Raw genomic sequence first — 26938 nt, forward strand, 5'->3', positions numbered from 1 at the left:
GCACACGGAGCTCCCTTCCCCGGGCGGCACCCCGCGCCCCGCCGGGGTGGCCGCAGCGTTTGGGCAGCAGCAAGCGCAAATGACGTGGCAGTCGCATCTCTTTGGGAAGGTGCTTCGAGCCGCAGGTGCTTACACCTCAAATACGTACACGGATTTGTTTTTTAGGTCATACGAGATTTTTTTTTTTTTTTTTTTCCAAAAACGTCATTTTTTTTTTAACCTTTTAATTATTTTTTTTTACTCTCCCTCTTAAATACTGAAATGCTTCTGGAGCAACACCTGTTACAAAAACATTGCTTTCTGGGGTTAGAACCAAATTTCCCCTTTATCAAATAAAGGACCAGAGACGTATTTAGGAATACTGGAGAACCGTTCTCAAAGCTGTCGTAACCACCAAGCACTCCTTTTTGAAATACAGGACTTCCCCATTTCCAACAAATGCAGTTTTTCACATTAAAATATGTCACCAAAGTAAGCTTTTATTCAAGATTCCCAGTGATTCCTGCGTGTAGATAGGCCCGTCCATTCTTCTGTGTGAATTCCTCTTTTCTGCCCCCCACTTTTTTTGAAATGAAGGCCAAAGGTACTCTACATCACTCTCCGTAATGCCAACGTGCAAAGAGGGTTTCTAAAGTTGTAATTGATTAATAGGCGTCTGTGGACTTCATGGAGCAACGTAGCTGTTGATAGCGATTAAACAAAGCGTAGTAGCTGGTGTATTTCATTCATTCTTGGTTTGCTGAAATATGCACTTTTTAAATACAGAAGCATGTCATTAAATCCTTGCATGTCGTTTTTCTGTAGCTTTAGAAATGCAACACCTTATTTATCCCCAAAACATTCTGTTTCATAATAGCGCAGAGGACTGTATGATCCGTGTTTTCTAACACATACACCTGCATTTCCTCGTGAGCTTTGTATCCTCATGCATCAGAGGGAAAAGGGAGCAGGCATGTGGTTTTGTGTTTGCTAAGCATCACTTCCAGGTGACCTAAAATCAAATACTTAAATGTAGAAGAGTATAATAATTTTTAATTCCATTGATAGAGCATAAATATTAAAATGAGTACTCCCAGCTTTATGTCCGGATCTGCCCTGAGTCGTCTGTATCTGATTTATGTTATTCTCCTCCTCCCCCAAGTTTGGTGATAAGGGTGCTTACTTTCCTGGGTGGAAAAAAAATGGTTTGAAAGGGGAGAGTGATCTGTCAATCAAGAAAATTTAGAAACTTCTAATTTAGACCGTCAAGTCATCAATCTGTCCGTGTCCTGGAAGCTTGCACCCGCGTAGCTATTGCTGGTCCTGATATCAGATATAAAATATTCTGTAGTAGTTCATCTTACTGCATTCCTCTGCGGTAAGAAGTGAACAGCCTCCTGCCTATATGCAGCTACAGCTCCATAGGTGCAGATTTTGATAGTAGACAAGGCCCTCGTGAGGAATTTCTTTTGACACCCTTGTGAAACAAATGGGATATTCACACTTCACCTCTATTTTAGGATCTCTGTAAGCAAGTGGAGATCAGTTACTCATGCCACACGTCTCAAGGCTTTTTTGCAGCGAGGAGGCCTTGCTAGCGTTCTGCATGTAATCTAAAGTTAGTTTCATGGAAAATGACAGTAATGCTCATCCACAGAAACAACCCCGCTGAATTCGGCTGGAGCTCTCTGCTGCCCTGCATGCGTACAGCTGAAGTTTCGTGGCAATACTGTGATTTTTCTCTAAATCAGAAATGGTGTTGCCTCATCTGCAGTCCATGTGGTCACACTTCATGGTGATTATAAGAACCTGACCGCTCTGTGGTTAGCGATTTTCTTAGCACTTCTGCTGGCATTAAGGCACTGACACCTGGTTTATTTTTCAAAACTTTTGAGTCACTTGCTAGTGCTGCAGTTACAAAGGTGAGTGAGAACAAGCACAATGCCTTCCATTCTTGCATGTTTCTGAAGCAGCTTTGTGCGCTGTTGTGCAGGAGATAAACAAACATGTGGCAGGGTCTAGTTGCTCTTTTAGGTTTGCCAGGTAAAACAGCATTTCCAGACAGCTGAGGATTTTCTCATTTCGTGCTGCTGCTGTCTTTTTTTTCTGGCAGCGCTAGGTTTAGAGAATCTTGTGAGAAGCAGAGGGAATAAAAAACTGCAGGTGGTGGAAGAGCTTCCTAATGGGAGGGGGTAAAGGATTTGAAGGAAGTGTGTTCCTGTATTTATGCGTGTAAATTATTTATATTATTATATATTTATTTATATTATTCCTTATTTATTTATATTATTATGAACTTACATACCTGTGATTTTAAAGCAACATGGATGCTTTTTTATATAATATCACAGTGAGCCCAATGCATAGTGCAGATATTTTTTTACCCCTTAAGATAATAAGCATACCTCTTTTCTCTTGAGAGTGTTTTCAGACTTGATCTTTATCATAAATCTGAGACCATTAGGAGAAAGATGTAAAAATAGTTCCAAATATATAAGAGTCCTGCCAATTGCTCTTCTGGATTTCATTACGTGTCAGTTTGGTCTCTCAGACCAGACAACACCAGCTACTTCAGATAAAGCTGCAGAAAGCCTTACAATGAACTATTTTAAAGCTACCTTCTTGCAGGAAAATGAAACAAAGATATCTACCCTTGAGGTTTTCACACTTTTTGGAGGAGAGAGTTTAAGCAATGTGTAAAAATCTCTCTGATCCTCTAAGCATTGTTCCAGTGACAGCTTGGTTGGTCAGTGGGGTTTATCAGTAAAACTTTTCTCTCCAGTTTGGAGGAACTGCAAGTCTGGATTGTGTTTTCTTCTTCTGGCAGAAACTTTTTGAGATAGCTTTCTAAACTTAGCAGGTTCTTTTCTTGAGCAGAGACTCACCTGGGGAGCAAGGAGCAAGTGCAGTATGGTAGCCTGAGAAATCCAGGGATGTCTGAAGTTTGCCGGCTGCCTCACAGACCGAAACCATGGTTCCACGTGCATTTTTTGGACAGTAATATTGGCTTAAACACCTCCGCATCTGGTGATTTGTTCAGTCTTCTCCACTGCACTGTCACAAACTATTGGGCCACTACATGGTAAAACTGGCTGAGGAAGTGAGCCATGGGGGGCTGGATCCGTTTTAGCCAGGACCATTCCCTCCACTGCTTGCTGCACAGTAGTGGTGCCAGCACGATCAGGGGAAGGGACGGGACTGGAATGAGCAGGAAGAGAGGGGCAGCCTGAACAGCAGTGCTGCTACACGAGAAAATGCAGCCTGCATAAGGCTTTTAAATTACTGCCGTGTTCATAACCAAATTGGATCACATGGATGCTGTTCTTTTTGCTGCAGCACTGGGTCATTTAGCTTAAGTGAATCAACATGAGCAGCAACAGTTCCTAAAGTTGAGTACCATGTCCACATACTGTTTGTTGCACTACCTATTTGCTTGTGTGCTTTAACAACTGTTGTGCTCACTTCCTCAGTCGTGTTCTCACATGCTTTGTTGTTCGTCTGTTCCATCTTCTACCCTCCTGTTTCTGTCCTCTGCAGCACTTTGCTGTGATCTTAATCATTTCTCCAGCGACTGTACAACCTCCTGTCACATTTCGGCTCCAGCATTGCATGTGATTTTGTGGTAGATGCTACCCTAAATCTTCTCTCGTTCTCTACTTGTGTTCAAACAGCAATCCAAGTTTGTTTTCCCCTGCACCTTTCCTAGGGCTGAACGTGAAATCTCTTCCCACCCAACTATCTTTTATACCCTGTAGAATAATAGGTGGGAAACATTATTTTCTTGCCTTTCTCTGATGACTCCTCCTCTGGCTCTCTGTAGCTGGCCCTGCCTCAAACTCTGCTGGTGCCTGTCCACTCCTCCAAGTACCTTGGAATATGCACAGGGTTTGTAAATTTAAGCCTTTGTAGACTGTAGAGAGCTTTCTCTTAAAAAAAAGCCTGGAGCAGTACTATAAAAGTACAACCCCTGCCCCTCTTTGTGAAACTCATCCAGATTTTTCTCATTTGTGCTGATAGGAAAATTCTGGGCAATAGCAAGGGAGGGAAGATGTGAAAAAGGGCAGTGTGTGGTAACACCATAGCATACCACCAGCAGCAGTCTGTTTCTCTGTTTTCCTCTGAGCTGATAGAACTGTAAGTGGCTCTCAAGAGACAGACATCTTACTCCTTCCCTTTTTCCCACTGCCGGTTGTGTGGTGTGCATCCATCCCTTCTGTTGGCTGTAGTGCTGACTGTACAGCTTAACAAGCCGATTCAAATCACTAACCCAGGGGAAAGCTGTACTCTTGGCAGGTTAGTTTTCTGCTGCATGAGCGAGCTGAATCAGTTGGTGATGGAGATCCTGCTAGCACCAGCACTGGTACAAATTCGCAGGGAGAGCACAGAAAGAGGAACGAGGAACACAGCTTGCTCCCTTCAGCAGCAGAGAGCTGGGTCGCTGTGCCTGTCTCAGGGAGCTGCAGCACATCCTTGTTTCTAGTGACAGAAGGAGAAGTCAGCTCTGTCTGTGGCGATCAGAGCCACGTCCGTTTGTCTTTGCAGCCAGGAAAACTGTATCACAGTAAGTGTTTCAACTGAGATTAAATAGAAACTGAAAGTTTCCCTCTTTTGAAAGCCTTGTGAAGCTGTGTGGTTGAACTAGCTACTCCTCAGCAAAGGTAGGTGTTAGTCTTCTCAGGACATTGGATCAGCATTACATAGGATAGTTTTAACCAACCCTGATTTGAAAGACAAAGCTCCAGAAGGGGTTCAGGTCTGACACCTCAGTGTAAATCCTGCCATCTGTCCCAAGGCACCTGGACAGTGAGCTGGCTTTGGTTTCACTGTTACTGCAGATAAATGCTTTGGCCTCTCCTCCTGATTTTAAAAGTAACAATTGTGGTTGAAACTACTAGCATGAAAGTTGTAGTAAAAGGTTAACGTGGATTGTATAAGTCGTGCCTAATATTCTGGGCTGTGTAGAGGAAGAGGCATGTTACCTGCTGCAAACAACTGCTTGCTTGGAGACGGAGCTGTTTGAAAAGCGTGGTGCTCTGCCCAGTCCTCGGCAAGCTTGTGTAGACTACATAAGAACTAATCAGCCTAGTTTTAGCCTCCCACTCATAAGGAGAGTCATCAGCAAAACAGTAATACTCAAATTACAAAATACATGTTTTCTTCAGCATGTCTGTTCATTTCGTACAGTCCTAAGACACCTGTGTCCATGATCTGATCTCCTTTGCTTCCATTGGTGCGTGAGGCGTCAGCAGAAGAGGCTCTGCTTTTGCCTTCTGTTGCTGCTCCCATGCCACTAGTACTGGTACAGCTGCTTGCGACCTGAGGTGAATTGGATCAGAGAACAGGTCCATGTAAAAGATATTTTGTGTTTTCTGGTCTGTTTGTAGTCCAAATTGGTTCCCCAGCCCCATTTACTACACAGCCTCACAGACAGCCTTAAGGGTGGAAATAAAAATGAATAAGGAGGAAAACAGAGCTGGAGCTGGCAGTGCTACCATCAGAAATGCTTGTCAGACCGTAGTTGCAGAAAAGAAAATAGAGATTTTCTTTTGAGCGCTAATGCACTTTTGTGTACAAATGTAAGGCACAGATTCTGTTTGTTTCACTGTCCCTTTTTGCTTCATCAATGGCTTCCCCCATTGCTTATTCAGGGTCATCGTTCTGCATTTCAGAGTTACCAGCAAATCACATCTCTGTTCTGGCAAGAGATCTGCGTTGCCCACAGGTAATGCAGTTCTTAACTCTGCTCAAGTATCTGAGAACCAAGATAAATTATTCTTGGTCATGGAGATGATACTTACGCAGAGCAGATCTGCCTGGCAGGCACATGAAAGAAGATCTTTCTCATGTAAGTTTTCCTGCACTGTCCATGCAAAAATAAAAATACATAGAAAATAAGCCAGACTCCACTGAGTTGATAACATTGCTACAATATTTGGTCATGGTTTAAGTTCAGTTGGTTTTTAGGGAGAGGGTATGTCATCGATGTAATGTACCAAAGGTACATTAAGCAAGACAAGGTGTCTTCTATTGCTTCAAGACCAGTGCTAATTGACCAATTGACTAACAATGATTTCAGTATAACTAGAAAAGCCAGAATACCTTTAGGATTTAAAATATTTTCAAGTCTGAACAGTGGCTTAAGCCCCAAATCTTTCCATTTTAATGTTGCAATAAATTTTGTGAATAGGAAGCATTCAGAAGTTGGACAAGGACAAGGTTTGTAAGGAAGCGCTGTTTTTCTTGTGCATACCTGGGCATGTTCTACTGTAACACTTCAATTAGAGAAAATTCAAAGGCTTTCACTGTAGAGCATTAAAGCAAAAATGAGTCTATACTGTCTGTTAAGAAAGAAACAAAGCTATTACAACAAAAAATATGTTGCTTCTGCAGATATAGGTTATTTTGAATTTGTTTCAGACATTTGACTTCATATCTGGTAATTATGAGCTTTGTATAAATAATTCAGTCTTATTTTCAGATGACCAGTTCTAATGATAATCTGTTAATAAAACAGTGAAAACATTGGTCTGAAACATCCATTTTGTTGTGTTTTCTTTCTGAATTCATTAAAAGTGGTGGTGTTTTTTAAACAAGGCTTCCCAGTATTTCCAAGTTATAGAACTTTGTGTTCTTTTACTGTGGGTTGAACTCTAGAAATGCCACATGATCCAAGCATCAGTCAGAATTAACAATATATTTTTTAATAGTTTACACTTTTAAAACTTGAAGTGTAAATATCCGAAGTAGCATTTTAACACATTAATCCTCCAGCTAATGACATTCACAAGTGGGTTACAAACATTTGGAATGGAGCCGTCCATCCTTGTCAACAGTCTCAGCACAGACAAATTGTTATATAAAATTTTCTTGTCAAGTTTAATTACATGTTGATAATACCTAAACCTCCCTATTTGACCCTCAATTTATTAACTGATAGTTCTCTGAAAAAGAAGAATGATAAGAAACAAGATATTGTCTATCACCTTGGAATTTCCAACATCTGACCCTTTTCAATTTGCAGTGTTTTGCTGAGGTGAGCTAGTATTTAAACCTCAGGCTTTTTATTTCATTTTCACATGAAAAACACAAGTGAGTGATGAAATTCAGGTGTCTAATTTAATGTTTTAAGTGACCAAATAAAGAGCTGACAGTTGCCCTCCATCATTATAGGATGGGAAAGGAAACATTTACTTGATTCATTGGAAAGTCCCCTGAATTTGTGGGACTTTCCAGTAGATTAAGTTTCTTAATATAAAGTTAAATTCATGTTATATTAGAATGTCATCTTTAATCACTGTAAAGTCTAAGAAGCTTCAGTCCAGTCTTAAAGTATGCTATTCTGATAAGTGTTAATATTTTTGTACTATAAAATTAACCCAGACACTGAAAATGAGCTACTTCGGAAGTGAAAGATTTCAGGTAATAATAAACATGTGTTTCTATGGATATCTGTCTTTGTCACATTCCTACATATGCTTCCCTAAATCATACCTGATATGTAATTTAAATGAATTACATTTAAGGAAACACCTGTAGTGAGACCTTTCCTTTCTCTACTACAGCTGCAAGATTACTTCTGTGTTGCACTCTTGGCCTTTGGGCTTGGAGCATTCTGGTTAGCCAGACTGGTGTGACTCTGTGTAATGATCTATTTTTATTTTATTTTTTTTATTTTTAGTATGTCCTTCCTGATCTGCTCCGAGCACCAAAAGAGAGATGGATGATCTTTATGAGATTTCAAAGTAGCCATAGGTGTTCACTTAAGTATTGTTACTGGACCCAGTGATCCAGAACATGTGAGTGTCTTCTGCATATTTTAGAGCAAAGCCTGTGCAGGAAGTACTATTATTAAATACCCTTGTGCTGACCCCATGACATCATTGTCCGAAATCACATTTTCTAAGAGAGTACTCTGTTGAGCAGCCAGTCATTGCTCCAGTAATTGTTTGCTGAGAACAAGTTTAGTAGTTTCCCTACTGCAGAGACAGCTGTGCACTGAACACAAATGTGCATAGTGTCTCCCTGCAGAGTTCCACGTTGCTGCATGTTTGGGATTGCCACAGTTCCTTCAGCTGGTGCCTCTCAACTGGGATGTTTAAAGGTTGCTTGGCACATGGACAAAGATCCTTGCAACACATCAAAATGTTTTCAAATATGTCCCGCAGCAAAGCGTGCCTTGCTCTGCCAGAATGACTGGTGGGGCAGTTAAAGGCCATAAGACACAGAAGTGCATATGGAGGAAAACAAATATGATCCATTTGAATGATTGTGCCAGGTCAAGAGGAAATTTCAAGCCCTTCCAGATCTACACCGTGGAAAAAAGGAACACATGCATCTTCTTAGATGGGTCTTAACCTTGCTAGCTTTGCACCATTTCCTACTGCAAATACTACTTGCATCACTGGTATGGACACAGTTTCTCTAACACTACCTCCCATTTTCTCCCTCTCACTGGGGAGGAAGGAGGTTTCTGTCTGCCTGCAGAATTAGCTTTCCTTTCTGTCATTCTGGACTGTCGTAGCTCCTCTCCCAGAGCACCATCACATGCCAGTGTTTGTTATGAAAGAAGGTGAGCAAAATATTCTGCCTCCTGTTGACCAGCATAGCACGATAAATTACTGGGCATCTCTGTGTTGCTGAGTGTCACCAGAGCATGGTTTCTGAATTACTCTGCCAGCCAGGTACAACCTACTTCCTCAAGGCAGGAGTCATGCAGCTGCTTTCGTGTGGGGCTGAGCCCAAGCTAGTAATGCCTGCTAAGAGGTCTGGTGTACCAGCTCAGGCACAGGGGCTCATTAGCAGAACAGAGATGTTTACTTACTGTTGTACTCACGTTACTTGGGTTCAGGCTGCATTAATACACCACGACTTTGAGATTGTTGCTGGTTCATTTCCAGCGAGCTTTCGCCATGGACTCAGCAGATGCAGTCCCCACCCTCTCTGAGGTACCTCCTGTTTGCAGAAGTGAGCATGTTTACTAAACTGCAGCATCTAGTAGCATCACAGATGCTACCTTTGGAGTCACAAAAACAACAGTCTGTTAACACAGGTGTGTCTTCCTTTTTTATTAAAATCTGCCATCAAGCTAGTGAGTGGTTACAGCTTAGCACTAAAAAGTGTAAAAAAGTGTCTGATGTCATTGCTACAGTCAGTCATGTTGATAGGTCAAGTTCAGATCTCAGGGACTATTTACTCCTCAGTTTTCCACCCACAGTTCAGAAAGAAATTAAACATGGTCATGAGTAATTGTGCTTATTATTAGTTCTCTAGGCCCATACCAATTGCTAAGAGCTTGCTTCCCGAGTTCATGATATATTAAGTGGGACCTTTAGCTCCCAAGGGCTGTCACAAAAATCATTTGATGCTTGTGTCTTGTGTTGTATTAAAGATGTCTGCATACAAATCAGACTGTTCAGATGTATCATTGTGATAATTTTTGATTTACCAACAGCTACATTTTGCAGAATAAGACACATTACTTACAGTAGACATATGGAGAAAAGAGCCCTATACTTTGATATTTTTACATGTTTTGATTTTTGTGAGAGGAAAACTTCTTTCTACAGCTAGTAGGAATTACAAGAAATCAGTATAGGTTGAAAAGTAGGTGCTTACTATATTCCAAAAGTGATCTCAGAGAAAAGATGGTGAGCTGTAGTAAAGTGCCATCAGTTTGTATGTAAATGCACTTTATAGATAACATTGGCAAGAAATGTGTAAGAACTACAAGATTTGCTGAACTCTTAGGAACATGTAAGTTCTCCTGAAGGCTTTGTGAATAGATTGTGTATGCTGCCTAGGTCATCCTTAAAAATCTGTTTTCTCACATATTTGCTAAAGGTATTCATAAATATTTATCATATTTCTGTCTTATGATAAAGATCACAGGCATAAAGCATATGAATTACTCTTTTCATACCCTATGTGCATTCAGTATGTGGACAGAGCATTTATAAATAGAATATACTTAAGGATTCTGTCTTCAATAGTAATAATAATAGCTGGCAAATTACTTTATAACCTGTCTTGAATTTGTTTTGACGTTTTGTTTAAGTAAAGTCTGATAGTTTTGGGGGAGAATTTCTGAATGTGAAGGGGTAAGACAGTTGTAAGGCATTTGTTTTCTTTGCATTGTTAACGTCTTAGGCTTGCTCTCATCTCCTGCCCTCCACTTCTAGAGGGCTCCTTGGCAAAAGTGGTGTATTCACACAAGATCCATTCCAACTATTAGATGAGGTTTATAGCTTTAATAGAAACTATATTATCATTTACATTAAAATACATTCGCTTTTTTTTTTTTAAGATGGGCAGGAGGATTCACCCTTACCTTTAGCACCCAATTCCTATTCTTGAAGGGGAAAGGTTATAATTCAGTTAGGTCCCTTGGTGATGCTATAATGAGCAAGAAAAGGTGGTATAGATTAATTACAAATGTGTACAGGTGCTTGCTGGATGCTCATGTATTTGTTCACAGAATTCATGATACAATAAATAAATTGCAGTTAATTACTGTCAGAGTCTGTGATCCTTTTAGCAAGCTTGAAGGCAGAAACACTAGATACTAATACAATGCCACGAGTGTAGATTCAAATGAGGAAAATCCAGCACTGAAGAATGCTAAAGCATCGTTCATTCACACACTGCACATGTGCATATCGGTTCACCTCTGCCTGGTAAATGTCAGCTTTATTGTGTTACACTAACAGAAAACAAAAAAAATGATGGCTGATTTGAGTGCTCTACTTTGTAGGTATGAATTCAGATTTTAGATCTCCCGCCTTTGTTTTAAACCCTGAGACAGCTTTTTCACTAGTAAGAGGGAGATTGAGCATGCAAACCAAATAATTTGTTCCAATACTGCCATCATTTAGATACCTAAATCTGTTAAGTATGAGAAGTTTACACTGGCTTTGAAAGTGCAGCTACAAGTACATTAAAAGTTCTACCAGAAAAGTTATGAGACTAAAATGTTTGTTATGTTTAATAACCAAGTTCCCTGGTTGCATTTTTCAGTGATCTGTATGAAAATACTACATTGTTCACCTCACTTGCTTTGGCTGCTACAGTTTATATTCAGTAAACAGAGTGTTCAGAGACATTTCTCAATATCATATTTATGTAGACAGAGGTGGGACTGTGGGTATTACGTTCAGATGATGGTCTGATTCCACTTTGTGTGACAACTCTTTAAAGCGAGGTTCAGCTTTTCTTCTAAGTTCAAGATCAAATATTTATCTTCAGTGATAAGAAGAACCTTTCCAGCTTTTTATTCTTCAATTTGCAAGGCAGAATGCTGTACTTGAATGCAAATGTCTGGGGAATCTTCTCCATTTTTGGCATTTTCAACAGAGGAGGTTATTGAGGCCATTCTTGTGCTCACACTTCCAGTTGGTTTGCATGTCCCTTGCACTGTTCTTTCCAGAACCCAGCATAATCGTCAATTGGCTGTGTGGTGAGCATGTTCAGAGGAGTGGTAAAAGGTACTTTTAAGAACAGTAAGCAAACTAAGTTGTGTTCACAGCATGGGATACGGTCTTCTGTCACCTAAAGGAGAGAGCAAGACATGAGCAAATATTTGAGAACAGTGGCAGTTTAGGATGACAGTGAAGCTCTAAAATTGCAATTCCTGTGCCAGCTCATTGTAGTCATTAGTGACAGGGATAATTATGGGCCTGTCTTGTCCTGTTGAACATTTATTGCTAGTTATTTGAAGTCCCATGTGTTAGCTGTAAATAAAATTATTTTTCTCTGAACATTTTCAGTCTGGCAGAGATTGAATGGAATTCACAGAGCAGCTGCTCAGCCGTAGCTGAAAGGGCTGCCACGCTGCGAGGTAATAGTAGAAATGTTTACAGATTTGAAGTGAATGTCCTCAGTAATTACACTGAAAAGGTGAAAACAAATAATAGCACACAAGAGCCATGTTTGATGACCTTTTCAGCGCTTTCATGGTGGATCTTTGGCTTTATAAAGCCACACATAGTAAATACAGAGTGAGTTGAATTCCTGGAACTGTAGATTGTGGAGCTGTATTTGCTTTCTGAACAATGGTTCTGGTATGTCTGCTATGAATAAATTGTAATATAGTCTGTAATGAGCACTGCTTGAGGAACAGACTTGATGTGCTCACTTTGGAGAAGCTTTCCAAAACTCAGAACAGCCAGTGAAGTCAAGATTGGTGTTATACACAATGCTCGTGTAGCTACCAGACATTGATGTTAAACTGCCATAAAACAAAAGCTGCTGCCATATTTATTTTCTTGTTTGAACATCCTTGAATCCATCTCATGCCAAATATTGCCCTAGATAATAAAATGAAAGGTATGCAGAAGGGGGCAAAACTCACATTCAGAACAAGAAGCTAGAAGTGATATATGTAAAAGGAAAGTGCTTTGTGGAACAGTTTATTCCATTAATACATACAGACCTCTTTATTGTAGCTACAGCATTTTAAAGATATTTTTGAGGAGAGATGTTATTCCAATTTTTGCTTACAAATGTATTTTAAAGGATCTCAGCCTCTGTTTCACAACTTCCTTGCAAGTTACCTGACCCAAGCAATGTTCCCTTTTGTTGGAGAATTTCTTGGTAGCCTCACGTCTGTAGAGTAGGCCTTTCTCACTCCTCTGTCTAAGAGGCTTCCTTGTGAGCCTTTAACAAGCTTTTATCTGATATGCCATAGCTGAGTGGGACTGTTGAGGGCTGTTGAATATGCTTAGATCTTCCCTCCTTCCTCTTGGGGCTCCTCAGATTTGAGAATCAAAGGAAAAACAGACCGATCTACTGGTTGTCCATTTGGGAACAGCGACTTTTCTAACGTAGGAGTTAGGCAAAGGTATCTTTTTCAACACAAGCACTTCCTAGGCCCTAAGCACATTATGGTGAAACAGAAAGCACAGTCCTAGAGGAATCAACAGAAAGTCATCATAATGGAGCATGGAGCAGCTGTTGCTGTTAGGCTATAAGGGGGAACATGTGATACTTCCACTGGAGGTGGTGCCTTCCCTTCCCACAGCCCCGGCCTTGCATTGCCACCAGCATCCCAGCAGCTGGGTGTTGAACTGGGCCAGGAAGAGTGTGGCCATAGCAGTGGCCTTTGCAGGTGATGTCTGTGTGAATGTGTGACTGGATGAGGCCTGTGTCGAGCTCAACAGGCCTGGGTTTGCTGGACCTCTGCTCCGTGCTGGTGTTGGAGGCTGTCACAGAGGCTTCAAAATCTGGGTGGGTACTTTAAAACCAGAAGCCGTCGCCTAGTTGTGGAGGAGAAAGAGACCTTTCAAAGTTGCACAAAGTGTGACAGGGTAAGTTACAGGTAATGGCTGTGCCTGTTGGTGAGCAGGCTGTGGCACTAAGTCTCAGGTGAGACTGATCCATACTGCCTCAGAGCTTTGGGGCACTCCATACCTTCCTTGCATAGGTTATATCTGCTGTAGCAGCCACAGCAAGGTATTTTGCTTCTTGGGCTTAATGGTGGTGGTTGGGAAGGGGCCTCCACCTGTTTTCCCCACTCTGGTCCTGCACAATGACAAGCCATCTTTGCAGAACAGGAAAGCTCTGTGGTGCCTGTGAGTGAGTAAAAAGAGGCCTCTGGTCAAAAGAGGAAGGGGACATGTGGGAGTGGAACATCACATTTGGGTGAGATGTTGGAGTTTATAGGGATATTATTTCAAATAGGAGATATAAAAGGAGTCAGAAAACAAAATATACCAGGAGACCAAATAGCTGTCGATAGGTGAGTACTGTGGAATGAAAAAGCTATGAAAGCTGTGAGGAGATAGTTACGTCTTCTTGGCTCTAAGGGAGATGGGAAGGGAGGTGGCTGTACTCATGCTCTGAATACACAGCATTGGTGCTCACTTTAATTTACAGAGAATATGGGAGTTACTGTTAGCTGCATAGCACCTTATTCAGCATCCAGTCTCTAAGATACTGAAGATCAGAAAGTACCTCAAGACTGTACTGGAAACTGCAAGAATTACATGTGAGATAATCTGCCCCCCGCCCCCCCCCGAAGACTTTTTTTTTTATCAGAAATTGATTTAAAGCCTGACTCATGAGATGTTATCTTCCTTCCAGCTCTGCACATTTTTTGTATGAAAGAACCATAGAATATCATGAGTCAGAAGGGACCTCTGGATAATCTTGTTGTCCTTCTGCATGTCTAACCCTTTGTTTGAATTCTGATAAAATGCTTATCAACAGCAGCATCCATGGCCTTTTCGTGCAGTACATGAAGTACCAATTTTCGTATTTTTAAAGTATTTAAAATTTTTGTTTTTTATACTTTAAAATTTGTCACCTTTCAGCTTCACTATTTTACATTCAGACAGTGAACATTTCAACAGGTTTTCATTCCCCAAATGCTTGCTTTCTCTGAACACCCAAATTCCAAAACATCCATTTTTTAGATGGACCTGCACTGTAATCCAGCTGATGTATAGGGCCCATCTATAAAAATAGAACTTTTAAGGGCTACCCTGTATCATATTACTCTTCTAACATTCTAACTATTTTTCTAGCATTCTAAATTTTCAGCTTTTCTTGTCATAGGTGCATGTTAAGCAGAAATCTGAGGTGAACTAGCTGCAGTAGTGTCCAGACCCCTTTCCCAGGCTTATGCTACGAATGAGAGAGGTTTATTTGGATTATTCTGCAGTGTATGTAGTTAAGAATTTCCTGTGCATTCTGCAACTGTTTGTGTTCATTATCATCCATCTTAGGCTGTCATGTTGTAACTTTGCCTAATACAGTTAGCTTCTGCTAAATTTTTTTCTCCTGGTCCTGATTTGGTTAAAACAAATTGCTGTGTGTCAGCTGCATGTTTTGCTGTTCACCTGTGAAGTTTCAGATCATTAGTAAGTATGGCAAAAAATACTAGTTCTTTTGAACTAATAAATAAATGTATCTATTAAATAAAAGTGTTGAGTTAACCTGTATCTCAACAAGTAATCTCATTAATCTTCTGAGCCCATGTCTCATTAGTCTTCTGAGCCCATGTTCCGAGTTCATACTTGGAGTGTTTTGGGCAAGCAGATTCCTGTCTTTTTCAACTCTGCTTGTTACAGCTAACTTTTTTTTTTTTTTTTTTTTTTTTTTTCATCATTTAGTTTCTTTTAGGTATGCTTAGGTCAAAATGCACTACACCAATTACTAATTTTTTCTCAAAGTGGGAATGTGAGTTTTTTTTTGACAAGTTGGAAAGCAGCCTGGAAACAGGGAGCAATTGTGAATTGCATTTGTGAACTGCAGCTGTGAATTGCAAGGACTAATAGGAATTACTAACCTTAATTTTAGCCGTGATAGTCTTACCCACAACCACATAATTAATAAAGTGATACCTGTATCATGTAAAGACTTGGTAATTTCTTTTAGATGGTTAAATTTAACAAACATTGTTTAAAGAACACTTCTAAAACGAGTCATGCTTTATACTGCAATCTGTACTTTTTAATAAGCTTTTATGTTCTAAGTACCTTGTCTTGTGTATCTTGGCAATCTTGTAATACAGTGTTGTTAAAGCAAGCGTGAGACAATGTAGTAGTCAGTGTATCTGGAATATGTTGCCGTAATGCTCACAAATATAATTCCTTATTTTTCTCACGTTATTATAAAAGGGACGTAATTAAGAAATTAGAGTACAAATGCTGTGAAGTGGAAGTGCATAGTAAATTGAACCAATTTCAAGATTACTTAGAACCTGCAAATAACCCAAGACTCAGAGCTTGTCCAAAAAGCCCTGCAAGTCACCCTAGAAACTTGCTTAAACTGCACGTGTCAAGATGCAAATCTTGCAGGAAGCTTCCTGCATTGCTTGATGCTTACTGGATGATATGAGGAGGTTCCTTCTAGGTGTTGGGTTAAGAATTTGATTTCCAAAATATTGATGTTGTAGAGGAGGGAGCACCTTAAACAGTTAATACTTACACTGATAAATGCAAAAGATGATGCAAGCATAGAAACCAAGCTTGTAAAACCAGAGGTCCTTTGCTTAATAATGTGTGATAAGATTGTAAATTCTTCCTTGGGTCTGTTTATGTAGACCTTTGTCTCGTGTGACCATGATACATACACAGGAACTGGGAGAAATTTGTTGCTGTGTTTACCTTGGCATACTGGCTGATGCACACACAAAGAAATGATCAAACTGGACACCTCCTTAAAAATGATAAAAATCAAAGGGAAACCTGCAGTACTCTGTTTTGTAGTTTGCACTTTTGAAAACACACGATTCTCGAAAAAGTTGGGTGTATGACATGGAGAACTTAAACTATTAAAACTCATGTTAGAGAAAACCACTTAAACTGGTGTCACTAATAACATAATTAAGAACTGTTTGGTAATGTGTATTGTTAATAGTAATAGTGCAGGGGTTTTCATTTGTGCTTTCTGACAGATGAAGTGCAGCATGGCAGAGACTTGGTATTGTAGAAGAGAATAATATTTGCATGGGCACAGGCTAATTTTGACATTCTTATAAAAAGTAATGTATAGATTAAATTAATTGAGTTGCCAGTTTGCAAGTATATAGTTATAAGTAGAGTATTATTCATCTGTGAGCATTTGTCAGACCAACGTCTGTTTTTTGTGGAACATAAAATCATGACAAGGGAGAGGCAGAACAAAATTCCAGATGCTTTGGAGAATTCAATTTTCTTTTTCCAAAAATTTGTAATTTTTCTTTTTGTTTTTGTTTGTTTTTAAGGAAAATCATATTTAATTATTTGCTTCTTTTCACTTCCCAACAGTTTATAAACTGATGTTGGAACTAAATATTTGTTATTTACACATTTCAGTGCTTTCACACACACACAAAAGCTTGTTTGAACAGTCACGTTCAGTAGTAAATATACAGATTTGGGTTTATATACATTGATTTGCCTTCTTTTTATGTTACATGCAGTTACTACTTTGGAATGCTGCTTTATCTTGATTGGCAGTCATTTGCATGAGATGGAAATTTCTTATTATACTGGGATTTGAAGTGTGACCCAACTGCTTTAGGCAACATGTCTCCAAGGACTATTCTCTTTGCTATAACATTGAAACATAGTTTGCATTGAAATGTACGTTTCCCTGACTTTGTGTTTAAAATGCACTATCTCAAATGTGGTCATGGTACCACCATCTATATTGACTCTTCTAAGTCTTTTTCTCAGAGGGCCAGTAAAGTTCAGGAGGGAGAGGGGGATTTCTCCTTCGTTCCACCTTCCTACTGATCTGAGCATCCTCTGCCTCCAGGCCCTTCCGAAAGCAGAAATGCTCTACTGGTGGTTTTGCTCCAGCTCTGGAGAGGTGTGGTGCTGCTGGGTAGAGAGAAGCCTGAGTAACTGGGCAGCACAGAGCGGTACACAACATTGGTATTGTGGCTGTGGAGGTAATGGCCATTCCTCTTATTTGGTATTTGGAGTTCTGTATATTTACTATTGTATTGCCGTATCCCTGTTGGGAAGATCTTGTATTTTGAAGTTCTTTGTTAGATATTGAATACTTTCATATCAGTATGTAAAGAACTGAAAACTAATTCTCACAGATCAGCACAGAATTTAGCATTCATTGCACTCTGCCTACATGCTGGTGTTTGGAAGTTATGCAACCTCTTTTTATAGAGTTGTATTTTCTGGTGAGCTAGACTTACTCAGTTATTGCTTAAAAATACAAGTTTGTCACGAAATGTGTAGGACACAAAACTGAGGACATAACAATACCATGTACCTCTTGGTATAAAAATAATTACTTGCAGTGAGGTTCATGTAGAAATGCTTTCTATCTTTACGTATATGATCTTAAAACTGCAGAGTAGAGAAGACTTAAGTCCCTGGGGTATAGGTAGGCCTATACACAGTCTGGTTGTGGAAAGAATTTGTATGGAGATGTTGCGTATTTAGCTCAGACAGAAGACTGAAAGCTAAGTACCCAACACAGAAACAATTGCTGTTGGTTGTCTGCAAACTGCAGTCTCGGGGAGAGGGAGGGCTGAGCAGGGAGTGCTTTTAATACTTAATTATGGCATATTTTTACCTTGGCACTGGGGCTTCCTGACAAACTGTGGGTCACTGTTCCAAATTATGGAGGTACTAGATCATCATAGTACAATCGCTCAAGCAATTTTTTTAACATGAGCAAAACACATTTTTTTCTGATTCATTTTTGGAGGAGACTGGACCAGTTTTTCAGAAACATTACACACAGAAAAATCAACCTGAGGCAGACATATGGCATGCAAAACTTTGCCTGAATGCTAATAGTTTGGCAACATTTTAATATGCAAATGAAACTAATATGTAGTAATGGGAATTCAGCTGCAGTGATTGCTACCAGATCCACCAAGCGTAATGGAATTGCATACCAACACAGACTTATGACAAATATTGTGATTGTAGGTAACTAAATGACCATGGAATCTGGAGCAGAGAACCAGCAGAGTGGAGATGCAGCCGTTACAGAGGCAGAAACCCAACAGATGACAGTACAGGCACAACCACAGATTGCAACGTTAGCCCAGGTATAAAATGATATGGTATAATAGTTTTACCTATTGGGTAATTTTTTAAGAGGGATAATGTCTGCTTATGGGCCTGAGAGAAGGTCCTATTGATAACGATTCTGAAACAGGTGCTATGTATAGTTCCTTTAATGTTTGTCTTCAGAATTTTATAGCAGTAGACATTTTTAACTTCACATCACACAAGGCTGTTAGTTCTGAAGAACTGTGTGTATATAAACTGTGCAATTTTAACAGAATAATTAATTAAAAGTTTTCTAGCATTCTTTACCACAACCATACCACTGAAAGGTGTTTTTTTAAAAAAGCATGTAGTTTATTGTCTTTTTTATGTTGACTGGGTTATTCTGCTGTTTTTTTTTGTTTGTTTGTTTGTTTGTTTTTCTGTTAGAATCTTGTCTATAGCAATCAGGTTAATTCTGAAGGAAATAAAATCAAAATCTAAAATGAATACTATAAATACTATGACCATGTGGAACAACCTGGCATCTGACAGCTCATGTTAGCCTATTGACTTTCACAGAATTGTTTGCTGCTCAGAGAGATAGTAGATCTTTTATTATCCCAAATTTATTTTGGAGAGACAAGAAATTATGCAGTCCTAGCTACATCTCTAATTTTGGAATCCAGGGTCATTCTTGGATACACTGATGGCTTGCAGAAGCAACTCCATTGTGTAAACAAGTACAGAGTCTGTTCATCTCTGTCTCGTAACGATTTCATTTTAAATCTAAAATTTTACAGTCTGTAAAGAACTGACAGTTTTTTTAATTCACACAGTTTGGGGAACTTAATGTATTTTAAGTGGCACAAGTGTTGAATCACTTAAATTTTATAAATTATTAGTGTCTTTAAGAACTCTATACCTTTTAGTAAAGCAGAGATAGTACACTTCCATTCAAGTGATAGTACAGGGATCGGAGCTGTTGAAATGCGCAGAGTGATTTTTGTTCAGTGACCTATAGTGTGAATTTTCAGGCCACCAGCTGCCCTGCACCAGCTTGCCTCTTTGGGCAGTTTTCTCACTGTCTAATTTAGGCACAGGATGTAGGTGGTGTGAATAACACTTAAGAGTCAACTAAGTGGAAGTCATTTATTTCTCTTGCAAAACCAGTAAACTGCTTCTCACTTTGTATGCATTAACCTGTAGTCCAGAGAAGCAAGCATGTTTTAAATTTGTGTGTTGGCATACTACCCTCCAGGTAGCTAAATTTACACGTATGTAGTGGATTGAATACACTTTACTCAGGCAAAATTACCCTGGCACTTGCATGAGATTTTTTTCTGAGTAAGAAGAAGCTATACAGCTCTGGTTAAAACCCATGCAAACTGTAAGCAAATATGTAATACTTTACCTATTTTCCCCTATTGTAATTTACTGTATTATTTGCACCTTGGCTATTTCCCAGACTTCCTATTCCTTTTGGAGGTGACTGAACATTCTAAACATAATTCTTTGTCTTGTTCTGATCAGCAGTGTTACATTAGTGTGATATTTTTAATATGTGATGCGGCAGTGTTTGGCATTAGGGAGTGCCCTCGGAGGCTTAGGCAAATCCAAATAATTAATTATGTCAATTGAATTCTTTCATTATCTTTTGTAAGATCACCCCCTTTGTATGCTGAGTTTAAGCGTTGCATTTTTAGCAGAGTTCAGGGTAGTTTTCAGAGTCAAAAGGAAACTGTTCCAGTTCCACAAGGTATGAGTCAGAGACATCTGCGGAAGTTGCATTCTGCTGTTGGCTTCATTCAACCGCAGAGTAGCCTCCAGTTGATCAGCTTTGCTGTCATTGCCAAGGACTGTTCAGTCAGGCACGCAGTATTAAAAAAGGTCACATGGTGAAGGAGTATGATTTGCCAGAGGAGAGTTCGTGCTAATCTCAGTCCCAGTTTCTCTCAGATGTGAGTTAAGTACCGCCACGTAACACCGCAGCCATTTTCAGGAAAAAGGAAGGGAAAGGCAAACACAGATTTTGGGTTAGGAAGGGACAGCTGTGGAGGAGAGAGGTCTACATGTAATTCCCCTTAATTTTGTTGTTGAGCAAGATTTCTTTGTAAATGATGGATGTTTATGGAAATTCAGCGGTCAGCTGCTGTAGCATTTTGAGAACCACATGTCCATGAGGACAGCAGAGGATATACTTCTGCGGTCCATGTACAGCACTCTCTGGGATTAGGTGGGACAGCAGTCCAACCCCTTCTCCCATTGGAGCTAAATGGATCAAATTTCTTGAAAATGACATTACACGTAGGAAGACTTCCTTTGTTCAGTGCCCAGGAGCAGGCTGCCTAGTGAGGGACCCCTCATCTATCTGGCTGTGGCCTGCAAGTCCTTTCTGAGGGCTACAATGGTGAGTCAGGAGCCAAGGAGCCCCAGGCACGGCCATGTGCATCGTGTCACCAGCCTGGGGCTGAGCAGCTGCGGAGCAGCCCCAGTGCACAGCCTGTCAGTCGCCCATCGTGGTTCTTGTCACCTGCCACAGCGAAGAAGCAGGACTTGTCTGCGTGGCATGAAAAGCTCTTTGGGTACCACTGGCGCCGGGGCCGGAGCCCCTGTGACAGGGACATCCACAGCAGGGGTTAGCTGCTGGCATAGCCACTGTGCCTGGGGGTCTGTGCTTTAGAAGAGAAGTTGTGTTTAGAGACTGAGGTTTTAAGACTTGGGCCATTTTTCCTCATAGAAATGAAATAACTCTAAGACTAGAGGTTGTGTTGACTCGTTACGCTGGATCAAAGTAACTGCATACAAACGGTTTGTTCTTCTTCAGACCCGTGTTTTTTCTATCTAAACACATGGTCAGTTTTCTTTATTTGAATGGACTTTGCCAGCTGCTCTGCATAGTTTAGTCTCCAGTAGGTCTGAAAGATATGACTCCCTAAAAATTCTAACTTCTTACATCTGGCAAATAACCTTGCATTTTCTTGAGTGAAAACAAAAATAGCTCCACTTCCATATGTTTTTGCCTTTGACTCAACAGTGTCTGTAGGAGTACACCCAATTCCTAGCAGTGTGTAACTGAAGTAAGTGAAGGTTAATAATATGTTTTTGTTAGGTTACCTCAGAATAGAGGCAGTTGTGTTTTTCTCATTCTTGTCAGTGTTTTTACAAGTGATGTTTTAAGCCTGCAGAAATTCTGCTTTAGATTAATTTGTAAAGTAGGTCAGATGTTGGGCATAGGCAATTCAGAGGTTTTTGTGTTACACTGAAACATTTGGGTCATCTAGCTGGTGTCTAGAAGAGACGTACTTCTTTCACCAGAAAGTGTTCCTGATCGTGAAAAAATATTTTGCAATAACTTAATTTATACTCACTGTCTCTTCTTTGCAGGTATCTATGCCAGCAGCTCACGCAACGTCTTCTGCACCCACGGTGACCTTAGTTCAGCTGCCCAATGGGCAGACGGTTCAAGTGCATGGAGTAATTCAGGCTGCCCAGCCATCAGTTATTCAGTCTCCACAGGTCCAGACAGTTCAGGTACTTTCTGAAGAACTTCCTAATATATTAATTGTGCCTTCTGAATGGTTCTGCCAGTTCACTGGTTTCTTACTAGGCTCCTGTCCTGGATTATGCTTTCACTTCTATAAACTTAAAGGCAAAATCTGGACATTATTTGCTACCCTGTAACTATTTTCTGTTCTGTTTTAACCACTTTTCACTTTCATACATGACTGAGTATCATTTCCCTCTAGAACTCTGTTGGTGAGTTTAACAGCTTAATGTTTTTTCTTACAGTATTTCTCTTTTCTTACTGTATTTCTCTGTTTGTTCTCTCTACTGTGTTTTCCTACAGTAAGAGTATGACTAAGAGTTCATATTATCCTGAAGTGAACAAAAGCAATTTTTCTTATAATGCGTATTGTTAATTGTTAGTAAAGCTGATATTCTGGGATTAGAGTCTTAGAAAATGTTTGCATTGGTTTGAAAAAACACCTATGGATGTTAATGGTCATTAAAATATACTTATTAGTCTCCTCATAAAAATATTTTTTAATTTGCCTGTTGAATGTTGTCTTTCTTCTGTAAAGCAAGAAAGATAATGCAATATGAATGAAGAGAGCTTGAAGACTTAGGAGAAAAGTAGTCTGAAATCTTAAAACACATAGCTCCTTTCCTTCTTTTTCCTTTGGAACCACTACAAGACCATTGTTAACGAACTCAGAAATTGGTTAGAGTATGGCAGCTACACAGGGCAAGGACTGTACATCATTCCTTAGTTATTAGTACATCGAGCTCAGAAGAAAAGGGTTAATTTTAAAAGAAAGTCATTTTAATTATTTGATACAGATATCTGGCTGGTTACTATTTGTAAAAATTATAATCTTTGTGTACTCCTTGTCAGCTTTAATGATGAGTTTCTGGCAGGCTCTACCCTCTTCAGCTGCCGGAGTCAGAAGTTTAGAGTTTTAATCTATTGGAGACGAGCAATTTTCAGATAAATGCACAAGCTACTAGCCCAGGGGTGGAAGATAAGAGACTGACAATGAAAGCATGGTTGGAATTCACCTGGCTCAGTGCAAAGCAAGAATGTGTGTGGAATGCTGCGATATTCAAAGCCTAGTAGTTCACAATCAGCCTTGGACCCATCCAGGCCATCTGTGCAATAACTGTGAGATTTGGGAGCCAGCAAGCTTTTTGAGCCTTGAGGTATCTTCCCTACAGTGCTTAAAGTGTTGGGCTGTGAGCTATGTTCACTTAGGCATTTTGCCATTCACTGTCATTAGCTTTTGTATATATATAACATGAGTATAGCCGTTTGTAAAACAGTTTCTGTGTTTATATACTGGAGATTTTTTATATTTTTGGCACACTTTGACTTTAAAATTATGGAACTATAATTGATGCAAACATTCCAGATTTCCTTCATATTTTTTTGTATTTTTTTTAGCACAGATTTTCAGAATTGTATCACTACATTATTCTGTAGCATCTTTGGTTGTGAAATTTTCCTGACAATTTCCCGAAATAGAAGGTGGTCTTTTTATAATATATCCCTACAGTGATTTATAAATTAATGTTTCTCAATTTCAATATTTTGCTCTTTTCTTTCCTAACCTTTCTGCTTTCTATCTTAATTTGTTTCCAGTTTTTCTCTCCCTAAATCTGACTACCTTTTTTGCTCCCTTAAAAAGGATGGAAATAAGGTCTTTCTTGAAAAGGAAAAAAACTATATGAGATTACTATTTGTATTTTCTTTTTGGGGTTTTTAAATTCTAAGGGACATGGTAGATAACTGGGTATCTCGTGGGTAGATACCTGGTTCTAGTCATTCTTCACTGTATCTGTTACCAAACAGCCTGCCCTTTACGTTCATTGCCTAGGTAATAGTTCTCTTTAATACTTGCATTTTAGTGCTTTTCACATATCAACAATTCCTTAAAATACAGACATTGGAAGTGTCCTGTTAAATTTGATTGCTGTTCTTATTTTCAGATCTCCACTATAGCAGAAAGTGAAGATTCACAGGAATCAGTGGACAGTGTCACAGACTCACAGAAACGGAGAGAAATTCTTTCCAGACGACCGTCCTACAGGTATGGAGGTCAAAAGCAGAAGCATCTTGCTTGATGGATGTGTTCTTCACATGGGGAGTCCACTGGTGGGATTCAGTGGTTATTTTCAGATCTACTATTTTACCAAAATCTTTCTTCTGCAATGTCTTTCTCTGTAATAGGATGTAAAGAGATAAACAAATATGAGAAGGAAGAGACCTCAGCTGTTACACTCAATTAAGACAGAAATGAGCTGAGAATAAGCTGATTGCAAAATTTGTGAAACATTGAGGTTTCACTGTGCTAGGTGTCTTAAAAATAAATTTATGGCATACTTAACACACAAAATACTCTGAAGCTTTGCAAGAAAGTGGCTTCTGCATAATCTGTAGTCCACATAAAATCAATTCTATTGTTTTTCACTATTTTGAAATACAAGCAGCCATCAAACTTAATGCCTTTCTCCCATGTAACTTTCAATGAACATGGGGTGTTCTGTGGCTCAGAGAGAATTTCTATTTGAGCAAAATTATGTTTAAAGTTATATTTAAAGTTTGAGAAGTCAGGATGTGTTTAATGAAGTGATAGACATCTAGTATATGCTACTTTATTAATTAAGCCCTTGCATGGCTTTTTTCTGGCTGTGATAAATCTCACTTTTCATTCTTAAAACACGCTAAATATTTTCAAAGAATAGCTATGGAGTTCAGCAATTTTTAAGTGACCTGTGCATTCCTGCTGCTTCAGAAAATTCATCTGCTCCTTTTTTTCATTTTGAACGTAGCCTTAGAAATATAAGCCAGACTCTAGTCTGAGAGTATCTCACCCATATGTGTTTTTTTTTTTAGCACTTGCAGATTATTTTTTACATTCTCTAGGAGCCTTCAAGGCTGTCCTGCTGAAGATAATGAAAATCACTGCTGAATATCCCTAGCCATAATATATCTGGGAAAATACTCTAATTCGTGAGGAGCAGTGGTGCTAACATTAATGCTGTTACAGACTTCCTTGCAGTCTGCTTCTACAGTGAAACACTTCTACTATATATGGAAGAGTAGTTGAATATCATGAGACAACAGAGCTAAATAAACAAACAGCAAAACTGAAAAGAGGGGGCTTGTGCATGCTAACTTCTCATTTGGATTGTACTCCCATGCCTGCACTGATGCCACACCACAGCCTCTGTCCTTCAAATCAGATCCTGGTAACTCTGCAAAACTTAGTGATTGTAAAGCTTGTATACACAGTTCAGCCTCTGGGCCAGGCTCAGCCAGAAAGGTTGATCCAAACTACAGCTCTTATTTGGTGACTTCACGTTGGCTTTATCCAAGGTGTTGTGAATAGCCCTAGAGACAAGATTGGTACAGATAAGTTTACAGAACTGAAGAGCTGTATCTCTTCCTCAGAAACTCCACTTTAATCCTGGTACTGACATACATCATGTGTTCTCCATGTCAGTTCATATCTCGTATATTTGTATAGCTGTCACCTTACCTTCTACTTTAAATGCATCTTTAAGAATGCAAAGATAGAGTTTAACTTTCAAATCATATCTGGCATGAGTTTAAAAGTGGGTGAGCTGTAATTTCTTCTTTTCTATTTTGAACTTCTTGGATTTTATTCTTCCTCATCCTGCCTGCTCCCTTCATATTTTTAATCTGTTTTGTCCACTTATTTTTCTGGTCTAACACCTAGATTGCAAACTCTCTGGACAGGAATTTGTTATTTGTCCAAGTGGTGCTTGGCACAGTGGAGTGCTTGTGCAATGCTGGGGTTCCTGCATGGCCGTAGAGCTGAAATAGTAACAGCAAAGCTCTGTTTGTCAAGTTGCTTAGCAGAGTGACCGGTCTCCCCAGATAGCTATATATACAGATGTTCTAGTTCCCAAAGCCTTAGGAGCCTTATTTAAGCAATGACTGGTGTCTTGGAGCTTGAGATCTACAGTTGTGTTTTCTTCATCACACTTTGAGTTGTAGAGAGAGATCAGAGGAAACATATGAGGAAAATTAAGAAAAATGTTCCCTTTCACCTAAGTAGCATTTTGCAGTGGCATAGTAGAATGTGCCAGCACTAAAAAGGGCTTGATGGACCTCTCTGAGGGACAATGCATATTTTAAATGATGGAAATTGCAGCAACTCTTACGGTAGTCTTACAGTCACTGTCAGTAGGACCTGTAGCTGTGATGTTTTAGCTGTTTGGTCTTCAGATAATTAATCCATAGACATAATTAACAAACTGTTTTTTTTGTTTTTTTCTTTACCAATGCTAATCTCAAAGCTTTCCCAGGCAGGAAACATAAACCTAATTATGTGACTCTACTCAGTCAGTCAGTCTTGTCTCCCAGGAAGCTGTTCAGTTGTAAGCTGGTTGCTCTTTACAGGCATTTCCGCTAATTTCCTTTATTTTTGGCTCTCTGGCTGAGGCCTTTTTAGTCTCTGAAATGAAGCAGTTCCCCCTGATGTAAATGAGGAGATAGGTTTTTGCATACTCTGCTTTCTTCAAAACTTTCGTGGGTGAAAGCAGGAAACAAGTAAAAATGCATGAGACAGAAACATGTTTTTAAGAAAAAGGGAAGGTTGCAATAGTTGTCTCTTGGGTTGAGAAGTACCTGCACTGTTCTTTGCTGGCTCCCTTGCCCATCTGCACATGGCACTTTAACAGTCTTCTCCAATGAGAGTTTGAAGTTAGTCTGGGTTTTTCATTCCGTGTTTACCTTGCTGGCTCACTGCACTTTGCAGTTTTCCTCAGAATTACGTATCAAAAATACTTTTTTTCTCCCACTTTTTATTAAAATCTCTACAACACACTGTCTTTGCCAGAAAAATTTTGAATGACTTGTCTTCAGACGCCCCAGGAGTGCCAAGGATCGAAGAAGAAAAATCTGAAGAGGAAACAGCAGCACCTGCCATCGCCACTGTTACGGTGCCAACTCCCATTTACCAAACCAGCAGTGGGCAGTACAGTAT

General features: G+C 39.6%; 1 protein-coding gene across 4 annotated transcripts in view; it reads left to right on the plus strand.

The window, feature by feature from the left end:
• The window catches only part of CREB1 (cAMP responsive element binding protein 1), a 39965-nt gene that overhangs the window by 1027 nt on the left and 12000 nt on the right, over positions 1–26938 (plus strand). Inside the window, exons 2-6 of one of the 4 annotated variants that reach the window (XM_035331374.1) lie at positions 17218–17353; positions 18360–18481; positions 21810–21956; positions 23913–24013; positions 26792–26934. In XM_035331374.1, the coding sequence (XP_035187265.1) occupies positions 18368–18481; positions 21810–21956; positions 23913–24013; positions 26792–26934 (505 nt within the window). In that variant the 5' untranslated portion in view covers positions 17218–17353; positions 18360–18367. Of the gene's footprint in view, positions 1–17217; positions 17354–18359; positions 18482–21809; positions 21957–23912; positions 24014–26791; positions 26935–26938 lie in introns of those variants that run through there. The other 3 variants (XM_035331373.1, XM_035331375.1, XM_035331377.1) reach the window with 3 other exon arrangements.

The sequence above is a fragment of the Oxyura jamaicensis genome, chromosome 7 (genome assembly GCF_011077185.1).
Source record: "Oxyura jamaicensis isolate SHBP4307 breed ruddy duck chromosome 7, BPBGC_Ojam_1.0, whole genome shotgun sequence".
Classification (NCBI taxonomy): Eukaryota; Metazoa; Chordata; class Aves; order Anseriformes; family Anatidae; genus Oxyura; species Oxyura jamaicensis.